Source organism: Leptosomus discolor, chromosome 4 (genome assembly GCF_034619465.1).
Source record: "Leptosomus discolor isolate bLepDis1 chromosome 4, bLepDis1.hap2, whole genome shotgun sequence".
In the NCBI taxonomy this organism is placed as follows: Eukaryota; Metazoa; Chordata; class Aves; order Leptosomiformes; family Leptosomidae; genus Leptosomus; species Leptosomus discolor.
The window spans coordinates 46,943,026-46,958,922 of NC_141394.1; the positions used below are offsets into that span (position 1 = coordinate 46,943,026).

General features: G+C 40.5%; 1 protein-coding gene across 2 annotated transcripts in view; it reads left to right on the forward strand.

Moving 5' to 3' along the window:
• The window catches only part of STOX2 (storkhead box 2), a 144,273-nt gene extending 128,628 nt beyond the window's left edge, over positions 1-15,645 (forward strand). For both annotated transcript variants that reach the window (XM_086464472.1, XM_086464473.1), the window contains exons 2-4: positions 646-798; positions 8,630-10,895; positions 15,450-15,645. In XM_086464472.1, the coding sequence (XP_086320598.1) occupies positions 646-798; positions 8,630-10,895; positions 15,450-15,645 (2,615 nt within the window). The remainder of the gene's footprint in view (positions 1-645; positions 799-8,629; positions 10,896-15,449) is intronic.
• Positions 15,646-15,897: the final 252 nt, after the last annotated feature.

The window sequence follows — 15,897 nt, forward strand, 5'->3', positions numbered from 1 at the left end:
TAATTTTCAGGGCATCCTGAAACAATTAAAAATTCTCTTCTGAAAAATACATAGTCCATACAAAGACATTTGACAGGTAAGTCCAGAAGAGATTTATTCAGGGTATCAGTCTTAAGATGTTTGATGCTTTTGTGCCTCTAAAGAGTGTTCTGCACTTTATCAGCTGGGTGAAGATGTTATTCGTTAACTTAGCAACACTTTTTTCTTATCTTTGTTACTATTAATAAAAAATTTTCTATCAGGTGGAAATGGATACCGCTAGCTTTGAAAGGGGAGTGAAATCTCTCCTGTTATGTCCAGAGAAATACATGCAACTATTTTGTTTGTGCAGTTACCTGTTAGGATATTCAACCATGAGGTTTTGCAACCATGAGTGGTAGTTTGTTGTCATTTTTCTGAATCTGTCTGTTGCACCCTTTGAGAAACTATGTCTGCATGGTGTATATCTCCCATTTCCCAAAGTTTACCTTGTCTTGGTATTGAAATAAGCTGTTGGATGGTTCTCCTTTGTAAAAGTTTTATCCCCTGCTCAGTACAAAGTCTACAGAGCTCTGCTCATCTTCTACAATTATATCACTACATCCTTGTACTATGAGCAGATTTTTAAACAAAATGCTTCATTGCACATCTGTTGTCTTTTTACAGGTGATGTATCACCCATCAGCATGTCTCCCATCAGTCAGTCACAGTTTATTCCACTTGGGGAAATCCTTTGCCTGGCCATCTCAGCAATGAACTCTGCCCGAAAACAAGTCACACAAGAAGCACTAATGGAGCACCTAACAACCTGCTTCCCAGGTAAGTGGACATTAATAAATCATTGGTCAGATGGGCACATCTCCATAAAAGGGCAGTTAAAGAATCCCCAATCCATACTCAAAAGACTGCTTACCTTTTTGGATTCCTTAAAAGAGAGAGTTTCAGTGTTGGGTAATCTGTTTTTCTTCACTCTTCTGGATGGGAATATTGATTAGTCCTGAGATGCTACCCAAAAGTGAAAGGAGGCTTTAGAGTTCTAATCTTATAACTTTTTCTTTATTGTTAAACATACAGAGAATTGAGTTGTCTTTGACAGGGCCAGTCAGGTTGATCGCTGACTTTATGTAAATATTAAAAATTACTTGAGGTACTAAACAGTAAACTGTATTGGCTTGTTTCTTTTTTCAGACTGGTATCAGAATAGCCTTGTTTGTGATTTTTCTCACAGAATAACCTTCTTTGTCATCATAGTCAAAAGAGTTTAGGATGACTTTACAGTTATGGAGAACAAAGCTTGCGTCATAGCCAGAGCAGACTTATTCCACCTTGTGGCTTTCAAGCCAGCTGTAAGCTAACTCTTTAAAACTCTGTTGATGACATTCAACTGGTTCAAGTGTCTTTGTCCAGTCACCGTAGAGACAACCTCATGGAGGTCTCTGTGTAGAGCATTCTCTCTTAAAAGAGCAGGTTTCCCACATACTGCATGTCTTCCTCCACCTAGGACAGCCTCTCAAAACTGGTGTGGCCTGAAGCAAGTAATAGAGTCCAATGATAAGGATGTGCCTGCTTCAGGGAGAGCTTATATTTAAACTGAAATGAGGTTGTCAGCCTAGTTTCCAGGGGTTTTCAGAGCCATCTTGGACACAGTTCTGGGTTTTGCTTCTGTACTGCCCTTGCTTGAAAAATACTTAATTTTTTTAAATTATTTTTTAATTTTTTTAGTTAAAAACCCTAGCCTCTCCATGACTAAAAGGTTTGGAGAGCCATAGATACACTTGCTGTGTTCATATATGCTGGTGTACTGTTCAGGAGATATTTTTATCAGCATTTGATATATTTATTAAATGATAAAATGGAAATGTCTTGGATTACAAGTACTGTAACATCAAAAAAAAAAAAGGAAACCTATATTAAGAATGTACTCTTGAATATGCTGCTTCCATACTGGCAGTCTATATCTGGAGTTGGTGAATCATGCAAAATGCGTTTTGTAGAGACATCTAAAAGTGTGGTGTAAAAGCATTGGACAGAGGTTTTCTGCTCAAGAGAACACAACTTTTTCACTTGTGCTTTATATGAGCCTGGGCGAGATGTTTAACTATTCTGTGCCTGAGTTTACAATCCTCTAAACTAGTTGAGGAACTTTTCTATTGCACCTCTTTTATAGCTGTAAAAAGCAGCTAATTAAAAATGCTTCAGTAGGAAAACTACTGATGTGTCTGCCTCATCTAGGCCCCTAACCATAGCCATGTTTTGGAATTTTTTTGCTTACATTTCAGAGCAAGAGTTATGTAAAGCCTTGAAAGTTACGAGGCTTTTTCTATAACTGGTAATAAGTTCTGAGATTTTAAAGTATAATTCTGGATTCAGAGCTGTGTTTGGAATAAACAGTTCTGTCTGACATTTATTAATTGCACTTTGGAAAAAATTACTGCAAATATATTTTGTAAATACTGACTTTCTGTCCCACTTCGTGGTTTTGTTTATCAGGGTTTTTTTCAGTATGCTTGGCTGGTTTTGAAAACAGTGGGAAAAGTTGTAAGGGATAGAATGCAAAGAAGGCAAAGTTCACAATTATATTTCTAGTTTAATTTTTTTCCAAGTCATGTTTTCCATATAGCTGTGTACTATGAACATGAGCCAACAGTGTGCACTTGCAGCCCCAAAAGCCAACTGTATCCTGGGCTGCATCAAAAGATCCGTGGCCAGCAGGTCAAGGGAGGTGATTCTGCCCCTCTACTCTGCCCTTGTGAGACCCCCCTGGAGTGCTGTGTCCAGCTCTGGAGCCCCAAACACAAGAAGGACATGGAGCTGTTGGAGCAAGTCCAGAGGAGGGCTACCAAGATGGTCAGAGGGTTGGAACACCTTTCCTACGAGGACAGGCTGAGAGAGTTGGACTTGTTCAGCCTGGAGAAGAGAAGGCTCTGGGGAGACCTTCTAGGGGCCTTCCCGTACCTGAATGGGGCCTAAAGGAAGGCTGGGAAGGGACTTTCTACAAGGGCCTGCAGTGATGGGATGAGGGGTAATGGTTGGAAGCTGGGAGGGCAGGTTTAGACTAGATATAAGGAAGAAGTTCTTCACCCTGAGGGTGATGAGACACTGGAACAGGTTGCCTAAGGAAGTTGTGGGTGCTCCATCCCTGGAAGTGTTCAAGACCATCAAGGTTGGATGGATCCTTGAGCAAACTGGTCTAGTGGGAGGTGTCCCTGCCCATGGCAGGGGGATTGGAACTAGATGATCTTTGAGGTTCCTTCCAACCCAAACCGTTCTATGATTATATGGTTCTACTAGAAGAGTTCCATAGGTTGAAAGTATTTTTCCAGTGATTCTATCAGTATTTTTATATAAACATTATTGCATGGTGGAAATGATAGTTTATTGGTGGCATCCCTTGGGTTTCCTAGGAGCATGATTATCAGGTGACTTGATGTGTTCTGCTGTTCTTACTAGACAGAACCATACATCAAAAATAATTCAACAGGCTGAATTATTTTGTAGATAGACTCTGCTCAGAAGCAGTCTGAGGCAAGTTAGCACAGTCTCTTGCTGCCTCTTTTTTTTCCACTAGCCATGAACATGTGCATTTCTCACGTCCAAGTTTAAAAAAAAAAAAAAAAAGGAAAGCCTTGGTTTTCCTACCTCACTTTCCAGGTTGGGGCGGGGGGGAATCCACCCTTTGTTGTTCAGTTTTTCCCCCCTCTCTGGAGAAGTGCCTTTCTCTCCCAGCCATGATGTGTTTAACATAGCAAACATACGTATTCTCCGAGTGTATGAGGATTATTCAAAAATTTTGTCCTTTCCAATAAACAGAACTACTTCTTGTACTGAGTGATATTTTTCACTTGCCTGCCCAAGCTCTGTCATAAATCAGCTGTGGCTTTTTGAGCCCTTGTATTCACTGTGGCTATTTTAAAATATCTGCTGTCCTCCCATATTCTGATCGTTTATTTTTTGTAATTAGGTGCTGATGCTCTGAGAGAGAGGAGAGCATTACCCGCGTAGATGTATCAGTCATTGTCACATAACCTCTCTATATCTCACCCTGTAGCAGCACTTGTCTGCCAGTGTTGTTTGTGTTTTAATGAACAGATGCTTCACTGCATTTCATGGCGTGTATAAATTTCCTAAGACCCCAGATGCTATTCTCAAACTGTCTAATAAACCTCTTTCCTCAGTGCAGGATCTTACACTTGCAGTCTAGCCCTCTAGTTTGCTGAGCCATTGTGCAGGCATAAATCTGGGCCATGGCTCTATCTGAAATAAGGTATGCTAATTATTTATAACATCACATAGCAACCACTCCACATCCTTAACTAGTATTTCATGAGCCAATCAGAGTATTTCTTTTATCCCTTGTTAAGCCTTAGCATCAGCTCAGGAGAAAATCATTTTAGCAGATTTAACACCATTTAAATACTACTTCAGATGTATTTTTCATGAATTTATTTTATTGAAAAAGTTTGTAATGATAATGCACATCTTATTTGTGGCTTTTACTATTTGTCAGTTTTTTAAAAAAGCAAGAGGGCTCCTGCTGCACATGCTCCCATTATTCTAACTTAGAAATAAACAATGAGATGTTTGTACAGCCCTACTTTATAATTTATTGACCACGGTTTAAATCCCATACATTAAATGTAAATCTTTGAAATCCAGTATAAGGAGCTAAGAATGTATCCTCTGTTCCTGTGTTTGGCAGCCAGGCCCTCTTATCTGTACGAACCTGTCTGAAGAAAACATCAAACCTTAGTCTATGGTGCCTTTAGGAAGGATTTTTTTTTTTTTTAATTTGTCCACATACTTATTAAAATAATTTAAGGTGTTCAAAATTTCAGTGTAGAAAATATGTGTGTGTTGGACTAGGTTGCTTTTGAAGCAAACAGTTTTCTGAAAGCTGGCAAATTCCTCTGACGTTCACCTTCATAACTGTTCACTCTTTAAATAAGTGAAATGTATACGTAGCACTTAAAATAAGTGTCTTACATTAACTGAGTTCACTCTAGGTCAGTGTTCTTTGTGAGCAGCAAACAAGACATAATCTTCTGTCTGGAAGCTCAGTGGATGGCATAGTAGACTCTCTTGAGATGCAGAAAATGTACATGTCTGATGATTCAGTGTCCAGACAGTTTCTGCTTTTGAATTATTAAATCACTACATAATCTTAAATAACACCACTGCTGTCATGCCGTATTTTGTATGCTAGAGTCTCTAGACTACTGCATTTTTTCCTCTTGTTCCTATTTAATGAGGAGAGAGACCATAAGGAGACTTCTTGAATGCAGTGGGGTAGGTTACATATAGACATGATGTGAGCAGGTTGCTGTAAAGAGAAAAGTCTTGAGAAAGCCAGGAAATCTGTCTTTAAAAGAGCAGCAACGGGAGCCAGAGTAGTGTCATTGCTTCTGTCCACCATGCAGGAAAGTTTGAGTCTGTTTCTGCTTTTGTAAGTACCTGAAAGAGATCTGAACAAAACCTATAGCTAGCTTTAGCTGGCCATGCTGAGCTCCAAAGATCTGCATCTGCCATCATCACTGCTGGCTTAGTGAACCACAGGGATGTACAGTATGCTGGGAGGGATAAAAGTGATAGTCTCCAGCTCCAGAGAGAAGGCTGACACGATTAACTTTACAGCATCATTGACTGCCCAGGCACACTACTTTTTTTTTTTTTTTTTAATTTATTATTTTCTTGGTATTTATCTGCACATTCTCTATGCCCAGGACGTAGTCAATTAATGTAACCACCATGCATCCAGTGTTCAGAGACTTATTTACCCAACACATTGTAGTCATTATGGTTTACTGGGTGAAAAATACATATTATTATTTTTACCACATATTTGCAGCGCATTTTTGCCTAAGCTCGTGTAATACATCAGAACATCTGTTTCAATCTCTTTCCCTAACTTTTCTGTAAACTCCCAGGAAAATGTTTTCCTTTCTTATTTTTGTTCTGATGTTTTTGAAACAATATGTTAAGAAAAGTCTTTAAGTAAAATAAGGATGAAGGAACAAGTACTCGCAGACAAAAGTAGGTATGTGTTGAGGTATTTACGTCTAAGCTCCTAGAAGACATGATGGATCGGTCAGGTTGTTTATGTAGAGGCAGGAAGAGAGACTGGCTGCTGCACAGCAACTGCATCTCAGCTGGACTGGGACTGGACCCTGTAGTGCATTTTCGGCACAGGATGGAGAATCACATGAGCTTGAGTTTGGGGTCACCCACTGCTTGTGGTGATGCAAAGCATAATGTAAAAGGGGTGGTGTTACCCAAGCGGACATAGCAGCTCCACCGCAGGAAAAAAGAGATTAGATGACAACTGCTGGTTGTTATGGGAATTGAAATCACTCTGTGTTCCTGCGCTTTACTGAAAGCTCATGTGGAGGACAGCCTGCCCTCCAATTGCCACTGCCTCACAATCCAGAGGAAGCTCAGCATACTTCCATCCAGAGACATTCAGGACTCTGGGTTAGGGAGGGGTAGTCCTTTTTTCCCCTGGCTCTCTGGATTTCAGCTTTTCCCCTCTGTTGCTGTTTCTGGCATGTTTGCTCATCCAGCAGTTCTGGGGGTCTTTGTTGCTCTTGCTAGGATTATCACATAGGTTGTGGACACCCACTTGAAAAGGGGAGAAAATGAACGTTCCATTTCATTTGCGTGTTCTTTCCAATTTTCAGTCTTGTTTAGTCTCGCAAGTTGTATCCTTTCTTTACCTATTTTAGTTCCTGTGTCTGGATCAGCCCCAATCTTTCAGCTCTGTGTACTATGCATGAAATATATTTACTGCCCCCACGTACTTCTCCCTGGCACCTTCTTTGTCGTAACAGCTTTTCACTCGTGTCCATGTTATTCTTAACACTTTGCTGTTTCCGTTGTAAGATTTTAGTTAGAGATGTTACTGGATGCGAGCAGTATGGTCACGTCTCTAAATTCAAACAACATTCAAAGCCAGACATAAGAATACTTACTATGTTGCCTGCAACCCAGTAGCAAGGAAGAGGGTGAGTTAAGAAATTAGTACAACTTCTCTATTTCGTGTCACTAATCATTTGACGGAGTGTTGGTCATAGCCTTTCTGTCATCATCATGTTTGCTGACACAAGGAGATCAGTGTGTTTGCAAGCTCCAGCCTTTGACATGTGGGAGAAGAGTTGGTGATCAGACACTATGTGCTACTGAAGATACTGTGTTTGTGGCAGGTACACCTGGTTGAGACTTCTCTGTGACGTATTTTTGTAAAAAGCATATACTTTGTTGAAATCTTTTGCATGCGTGATTCCATGGAATTTCTGTTCTTGAAGATAGTCCAAAGTTTGACTTGACAAGGCCCTGACCAAGCATCTAAGTTGGCCTGGCTGTGAGTAGGGGTGTTGACCAAGTGACTTTATGAGGTGCCTTCCAACCTCAGTTACTCTCTGATTCTATTTTCTTTTTTCTAAAATAGTTTTGTTGAAAAGAAAACTGAGACCCAGAGTAAATAATATTAATATTTTTTTTAGTTTAAAACAGACTGTCCAAACTTTAAAAAAAAAAAAATTCTCTAGTTCTAAAAATGTAAACCTGGTCAGTACCCAGCATTGTTAAAATTAAAATGTATTTTAATTCAACAAAATACATTGACTGAAGATAGCTGTTTCCACTGAAAATTTGGAAATATTTTTATTTCTTACTCAGCATAAACAGGTGGTGGGTTTTTTTAAACTAGCTTGTGAACTAAATCTCTTGTTTCCTTAGCTCTAGATGAAACTTATTCCTATGCACAGCATGCTAACTTAGTATTTTATCTAATAAAGTATTGGAAACTCGATCCTGCAGGACTGAACCCAGCAGGAGTACTGGTAGTGGAAAGGACCAGACTCACAATGCCCAGTCTACCACATGGCTAATGTGGCATTGATGTCCCTCTCTCAGTCTGTGGTACCTGCACTTAGGTAGTGTCCCTTGCGTCTCACATGAAAGGCAGGGAACTCTGAGAAGCAAATTCTTAGGAGCTAAATCTGTAACTTCCAGCAGTGTGGAAAAGTCTGTTTGGGTAAGTTGAACTGTATCATTCAAGGCGTGTCTTTTTTGGAGCAGCTGATGTAGCTGAAACATATTTTAATAGGAGAGCAAGTCAGTTTGATCAAGTTTGGATAAAGGAGAAGTTTGGAGGAATGCTCATTTTTTTCCTGCGTAGTGTTCTTCTGTGGAAGAACAACTTGGGCATCCAAAGTAAGAAATAACCACTGTTTTGTAATGACTGGTCATTATAATAAATAGTTCTGGTGAATTGGGATATAAATATTTAGTTGGAAGGAGAATAAAAGTGAAATGTTTCCCTGACACCCTTTGATTTCCAGTGATTCCCTCTTGTAGCTTAAGGTCACCTGTGCAATGGAAGTGACTAGAAGTTCTCTCTTTCTTTTTTTTTTTTTTTAAATCCATTAATGGCCTCCTTTCTATTTGATTAATAATTTATATGTCTGAAGTGTAGGAGATAAGTGGAAGAACAGACAGACAAGAGAGTGCTTAACAAAGTGCTTTTCTGGAGTTGTTTGTTCAGCATATTCCAGCTTGCACATTGGAAAAAACAGCTTTTTGTTGGGGAGGGGGGAGCCGGAGAGTCCTGCACGGTTTTATGCACTCCCTGATACGTGTTTACTGTCATTTCTAGGAGTTCCAACACCCAGTCCAGAAATCCTTCGACATACCTTGAATATGCTTGTACGGGAGAGGAAAATATACCCAACTCCGGATGGTTATTTCATTGTAACCCCACAGACTTACTTTATAACACCATCTCTCATAAGAACTAACAGTAAATGGTACCATTTGGATGAGAGGATACCTGACAGGTCTCAATGTACCTCTCCGCAACAAGGAACTATAACTCCTTCCACCTCGGGATGCGTCAGGGACCGAACACTACCCAAAAACCACTGCGACTCCTGCCATTGTTGCAGAGAAGACATGCACAGCATGCATGCATCTACCCTACAGAGGAAATCAGCAAAAGACTGCAAAGACTCATACTGTCCTCCTTCATTATGTCAGGTCCCACCTACTGAGAAAAGTAAAAGTACTGTCAATTTTTCTTACAAAGCAGAGACACTCACAAAGCCTAAGGATGTAGAAAAGCAATCTAAGAAATTTGGACTCAAATTATTCCGATTAAGTTTTAAGAAGGACAAGACAAAACAGTTGGCAAATTTCTCTGCCCAGTTTCCTCCAGAGGAGTGGCCGCTAAGGGATGAGGACACTCCTACCACTATACCTAGAGAGGTAGAAATGGAGATTATCAGGCGCATTAACCCAGACTTGACTGTGGAAAACGTCATGAGGCACACTGCACTAATGAAGAAACTTGAAGAAGAAAAAGCTCAACGAAGCAAAGCAGGATCTTCAGCTCATCACAGTGGACGAAGTAAGAAGAGCAGGAATCACAGGAAGTCTCATGGGAAATCGAGGTCACACAGCAAGACTCGGGTGTCCAAAGGAGACCCATCAGATGGCTCTCATTTGGATATACCGGCTGAAAGGGAGTATGAGTTCTATGATCCCTTGACTCGATCCCCACGGGAAGGCTGTTTTATAATAGAACACAAGGGAGATAATTTTATAATGCACAGCAATCCTAACATGATTGAATCTCACTTTCCCATGACACCAGAGTGGGATGTGTCTGGTGAGCTGGCCAAAAGAAGAACTGAAATGCCTTTCCCTGAACCTTCCAGGGGAAGCTCTCACTCCAAGGTCCATCGGAGCCACAGCCATACACAGGATAGAAGATCAAGGAATGAGCGATCCAGTAAGGCTAAAGAAAGGTCTAGATCCATGGATAACTCCAAGGGACCTCTGGGCTCAGCTACTCTAGGCACACCTGAAGATATAGGTGAAGGCTGTAGCCCAGATGACCAAACAACTAGCCAAACTTACATTGATGATAGTACCTTAAGGCCATCTCAGTCGCTCAGTCATCAAAGGGCTCTGATTTCATCTGCAAGCTACAAAGAGACTTGCATCCCTGAAATAGCTAGCGGCAGTGTAGAAACTCCCAGTTCATGTAGCCTATTGGAACAAAGCAAACCGACAGAGAATTTGCCATCGTACAGTGAGCTCAACTCCTGCACAACAAAATCTGCAGTTGATGACTATTTTCAGTGCAACACATCCAGTGAGACTGTGCTTACTGCTCCGTCGCCACTGGGAAAGAATAAAGAGGATCATGATACTCTGACAGGGACAGATGGGCTCAAAAAAATGGCTCCCGCAGAAAGACAGTCTCAACATATCGCTAGGGAGCCTGGGGTACACAAAGAGGAGTCCCCAAAGGGCCCAAGCAGTGGTTCAGCAGTTGCTGGCCAAACTCCAGAGGTGATCGCAAATGGGCGGCTGGTTCAACACCATAGCGCTGAATCAAGCAGCCTTGATAAAAGGAAAGAAATATTTAGCAAGGATACGCTCTTTAAACCTCTGCACAACACTCTTTCTGTGAATAGTTATCATAAGTCTAGCACACCTCTGCTAAAGCCCCATCAAAAGACTCCCTCTGACACATTGCCAGTCAGATGTGAGAAACTTGAACAAGCGATAGTAACCTCAGTTACACAAGTCACGCCCGTTTCACAGAGACAGCAAGAGACAACTGGGAACCAGGAGGCCTCCTTCGACTACTACAACGTATCTGATGACGATGACTCAGAGGAAGGAAACAACAAACACGCGGAGGAAGAAAAGAACAGGGATGACGTTGGTACAATGCAGTGGCTTCTAGAGAGAGAAAAGGAGAGGGATCTGCAGCGAAAGTTTGAGAAGAACCTTACTCTTCTCACCCCAAAGGAAACAGAAAATAGCAACAACCAGAGAGCCACGCACTCAGCCCGCCTGGACAGCATGGACAGCAGCAGCATTACTGTGGACAGCGGGTTCAACTCTCCACGGTAGGACTGTCACATTCATTGCAGCTTTACAGACTAGAAAGTTCCGTTTATGGTTATATGTGTGTGTGATATTGGTGACCGAACATAGGGCCGTATTAAACAATTAAACACGTTTTCAGACAGTGTTTTCTACAGCTCTGGAATCTGTTATTCAGATATTCCCACCATACCATAAGCAACTAATGACCATTTGCGGCATTGACTCTGTATGAGTTCATTTTCTGTTTGAGGAAAACCTCCCTGTATCCTTTTTTTTTTTTTTTTCTATATTAAACTTGTGTTTGCATTTAGAATAGAAGGGATGAGCTCCTGCATACTCCTCACCTTCCCTTTCCCTCTAAGGTACTGTGAACAAGACTAATCAGAAGACTAGACATGACTAGGTGGCATAATCTTTGTCTCAGTCAAAAAAAAAAAATTATTGTTTTGAGGTTGGGCTTTTTTGTTTGTTTTCTTCAAAAATTTTGGAAGTATATCACTGTTCCAAGCTGGTGAGACTGGAACAGCGACTCTCCCTACAAGGCTGAAAGCGCTCAGGATATTTGAACTTCAGAGATGACCCAGCGCTGCATCAGCAGAGAGGGAGGTGCCTTGCCTAAGCTACTTGGGAAAAGAGTCCAGACATTTGTGTGTGGCGGTGCTGGTTAGTCATTTCCATTCCAGGGATCTCGGACATCATGGAAGTCTCAGTGTGCTAGGAGTCTTACAGGCGTAGGGAGGAGAGCGTTGCTGATGTATTCCTTGCCCTGGAGATTCCACAAGCTCATTTCCAGGTTGAGAGTCCTTCACTCGAGCCTTCTTCCTTCTCTCTCTGACCTTTGACAGTCCTAGATCCCTGCCGGAATGGAGCTTGACTGGTTTTATTTGCCCTGGATAGCAACCCATCAGAGTTCAGAACAATGACTCTTAAGAACACAGAAATAATTTACAATAGTAGTTCTCTTATAGTCTTACTTAAGCTTAAATTATTTATTGCCTGTGTTTAAAAATAAAACCTCTGAGACTGGATTTGTATTAGGTGAAAGAAAATGGTTTGGGGGGGGGTTGTTGTTGAGGGGTTTTTTCCCCTGTAAAAGGTGTTCTTATTCCTCAGAATTACCTATTTTTTTAAAATCTGTAGCAAAAGCTCTCAGAAAGACATGTGAAGGATTTCATGCTTCTACACAGGACTAGATTTCATTTTCAGTTAAAGTCATGTCACTCTGGAATAAATTCCTTTGGATTTGATGGCTACTTTGCTTGATGTTAACAACAAGGCAGCAATTATTTGGCCTGCTGCAGCATGCAGTGATGATCAAACCAGAGCAGACTTTTAACATCTGTATAATTTTTCTGAGCAAAAACTTTGAAAAATAATTTGAGTAAATTGTACCACTTACACTGAGGCCAGTTTAAAAAAGAAACTCAAGGAGGTTTTGAATTTGTTCCTTTTACTGATTGTTCTGCAGATGCTTGGCATCTTTCTCACATGCGACTGTTGTATGAGGCTATTTGCACTGTTCTTTTTTAAATGTGATCTCATCTTTTAGTTGAAGTGCTATACTAGAAGTCAGTTTTTGTGGGGGAGTGTATGGTGGCCTTGGCTTCTTGCTCAGCCTGTCTCATGCAGCAGAGTGCATTTCACCTCCAGGATAGGATGTCGATCGGGTAAAATTCAGCTCTTAGACTACAATTTTCCTAGGTGTATGCTGGCTGAATATCAGGCTTTGGTTTTGGTTAATGCAAAGGCAGACATTTCCTTCCCTAATTATTGACACAAAAGCTAAAAGTTCTGCTGATGTTAATCTTAAATTTAGCTAGCAAGAGAACACAACATGGTGAGCTTACTGGATTTAGTGCTGCTATACCACTTTGTTTAGATCAAAAGAGAAACAGATAAGCAGCTTTTAATAATGATTATGTTCCACACATCTCTTTTTTGTTTGGTTGGTTTGTTTTGTTTTTTATTTTACCATTTGCTTATTTAAAAAATGCCCTTTTTTTTGGCAAGGCCACATAAAGTAAGCTTTTTTTTAAAAAAAAAAAAAGGCGCAACATTCTGTAGGGTTTTCTTGTGTATTTGTTTTGTAAGACCAGCGTATATCTGGATAATTGAACGGCTTTTTATGAGCTTTGCATCAAGATGATTACATTGGATGATTTTGCTGGGTTTTGGTCACTCCTCAGTATAAGTCTATAAAAATAAATCGAGCTGAGGATGAATTCAGCCCTTTGGCTATAATTACCATTTATTACTTTCCAGTTATTACTTTCCTACCTTACAATAAAAATGTACTCCGCAGCCCTTTTCCAGGCAATACAAAAAAGCATCCATCTGGTAAGATTCACCTAGATCTGACAGTGTCCATTAGCAGATGCCTAGGGAAGAGTGTAAGAATAGGATGTGCATGTAGTGATATTCCTCAGGTATACTCTTCTAGCCTCCACTGGTGATGTAACTCTTGACTTCCTGAGGTGTGATGGTATCTTTTCATTTAAACTGAAGTGTGCCATGTTGCTTGGGGAATCAAAATTACCAATTCCATGCTGGGGAAGAAAAAGTGTATTTTTAAAGTGTGACAAATTGAAAAAAGGGTATTTAAAAAAAAACCAAACAAACCACGAAACGAGAAAAAACAGCATGTAGTTAAAGAGATTTGCGATGGTCATTTGACTTCAGAACTATTTTGTCTGCAAAATTCGTGGACACACCACCATTGGGAAAACTGCCTCACAGTATTTTGTTCATTGATTTTATGCAAGTTGTATATAGTAAATGTTAGCTGTCAATATTAATTTTATTCCTTTATTTTTAGAGCTTTTATAATACTGCTGCTCTTTTGTCACCTAAAGAAAGAGCCAATTTTGACATTACTCTGCATGCAAAATTCTCACTGCAGTCTTTATGTATACATGTTGTAATGGTCAGTTTGTAATATCAGAATTGAAAATGTTCGAAGATCTGGAATTGGTGGTCCCATAAAGAATGGTACAATACCAAATGATCTCTGAGAAACAAAGGTTGCATCTATTTTCATTAAAAAGCAGAGGAAAAGGAATCAAAAAATGAGCAACTACATGCGTCACCCATCATAGCTGTTTAGAACTACTGGCAGGAAGGCGATAACTGTCAGAAGATGATCAGTACTGTTTTGATCAATGTGAAGGATCTATGGGAGTTTTCCTAAAAGCATCATTGATTTTCCAGATTCAGTCAGCTTAAGATGATTTAAATCTGCCCTACAACTACACAAGGTGTTTCTTCCTTCCCCTATGCCATGCGTTGACATCTTTCTCCCCTGCCACATCGAAAGTTGTGCATTCCTACTCTTCCCCTGATGCTAGCACTAATCTTTTTTTTTTTTTTTTTTTTTTTCTTAGGGCTAGTATTTAACTGAGAGCGGTCCCTGATCTGGCTGGCTGCAAGGCTCAGCATCAGGGAAGCAGCAGGAACATGTGGCAGGGTCAGGTCCACACAAGGCAGGCAAGAGCTGCCCCTTTCAGTAGCAGGTAAATTTAGGTTGACTTTAAACTGACTATGAAACTCTGTCATTAGTAGCTTTGTTTCTAGTGCTTATTTAACAAACCCATTCAGTCCTCTAATTGTACTCTGTAAATGTCTCCCTAGCAAGTGGTGATGGAGTTTTGCAAAGAAGTAGGTATACAGGTGAAGGATACATAACCAAGGGCCACGTGGCTATTTGAAAACCAAATCTCTCTGCACAGGAACGCGTTATTTGGAGATCAAAAATTATTAAGAGTGGAAAGAGAATAAAAAGAGTAGTAGTGGTAAAACTAGCCTTAGCATACCTTGGCTGAGTTTTTTGAAAGCTGTAGACTAAAATACAGGCTCCTCTGCATTCATAATTAGATATATCATTAAAAGGCTTAGTCTTTAAAAGTATTAAGTGCTCTGTCACTCCCGTGGATAAGCGGTATGTTAAAACAAAAGGAACGTTGTCCATTTTATGAATGAAATAGCAGCACTACTTGTTGTTTAGGGCATGATCGCAGACCAGGCAGTTAAGATTTCTCACCGTCTTGTAAGTTGCAATTGCCTCAGCTGCAAAGCAAAATTGAAGTGTTGTGTTTAGAAGCGCTGTGTGTTTAATGTAAAGTAGCATTTAATTTGTGTACAAAGACAGGTAGAAGAGGAGACAACAGACGATTGCTCTTCTAGCTCTGCCTGTCGCAGAGCTGATTTGATGAAGTTACTTTGTGCAAAAATGCACCAGTCAGGAAAGAAAATTAATATGTTCCACGTGCAAGATGGAAGCGATTTCCCTGGGTGAAAAATCCAGATGCTTGATACTGGTTCAGCTTACAGTTTGTGTGACAGCTTCAGCTCTGCTTAGTGCTATACCTCTTTTACAGTACGATGACTGCTGAGTACCTCTGGAACCCATTTTGGAGGAACATATGTGTACCGTCAAAATGAGATGGTTCATTGATGTGACGTTACATACAAACACAGGAAGCCTATTATAAAACACTCTATTCTCCTTTCCTGTCTGGTTGATAGATATATAGGCATGCCATATATGAGTGTGTATATATATTTCTTTTCCATTCTAGTACTCGTGAGAGCCTGGCATCCAACACTTCAAGTATTGTTGAAAGCAACAGACGTCAGAACCCCGCTCTGAGCCCTGCACACGGTGGCGCGGGCCCAACGTTCAACTTCCGAGCCACTGCAGACCCGCCGACAAGTGAAGCTGAGAAACTGCAGAAACCTGCTAACTGCCTGCAAGCTTCTGTCACTAGTGTCTGATAGTCACCCTGCCTCAGATCTTCTGTCTCATCCTATACAGAAAAGTTTACGACACTGGGACTGATGTTTACATCTTTGGGGAAAAACAAGGAAAGCATCTCAACCACAGTTTTAGTGTTTACTTAAACTGTGCTGCTACGTAGACTAGGGGCAACAAAGAAATCTTTATTTCAAGGTATTGCTTTTCACATTTGCGGCTCTGTAGCAACAGAATAGCAGTAGGGATAATATGTACACTTTTTGCTTCACTTA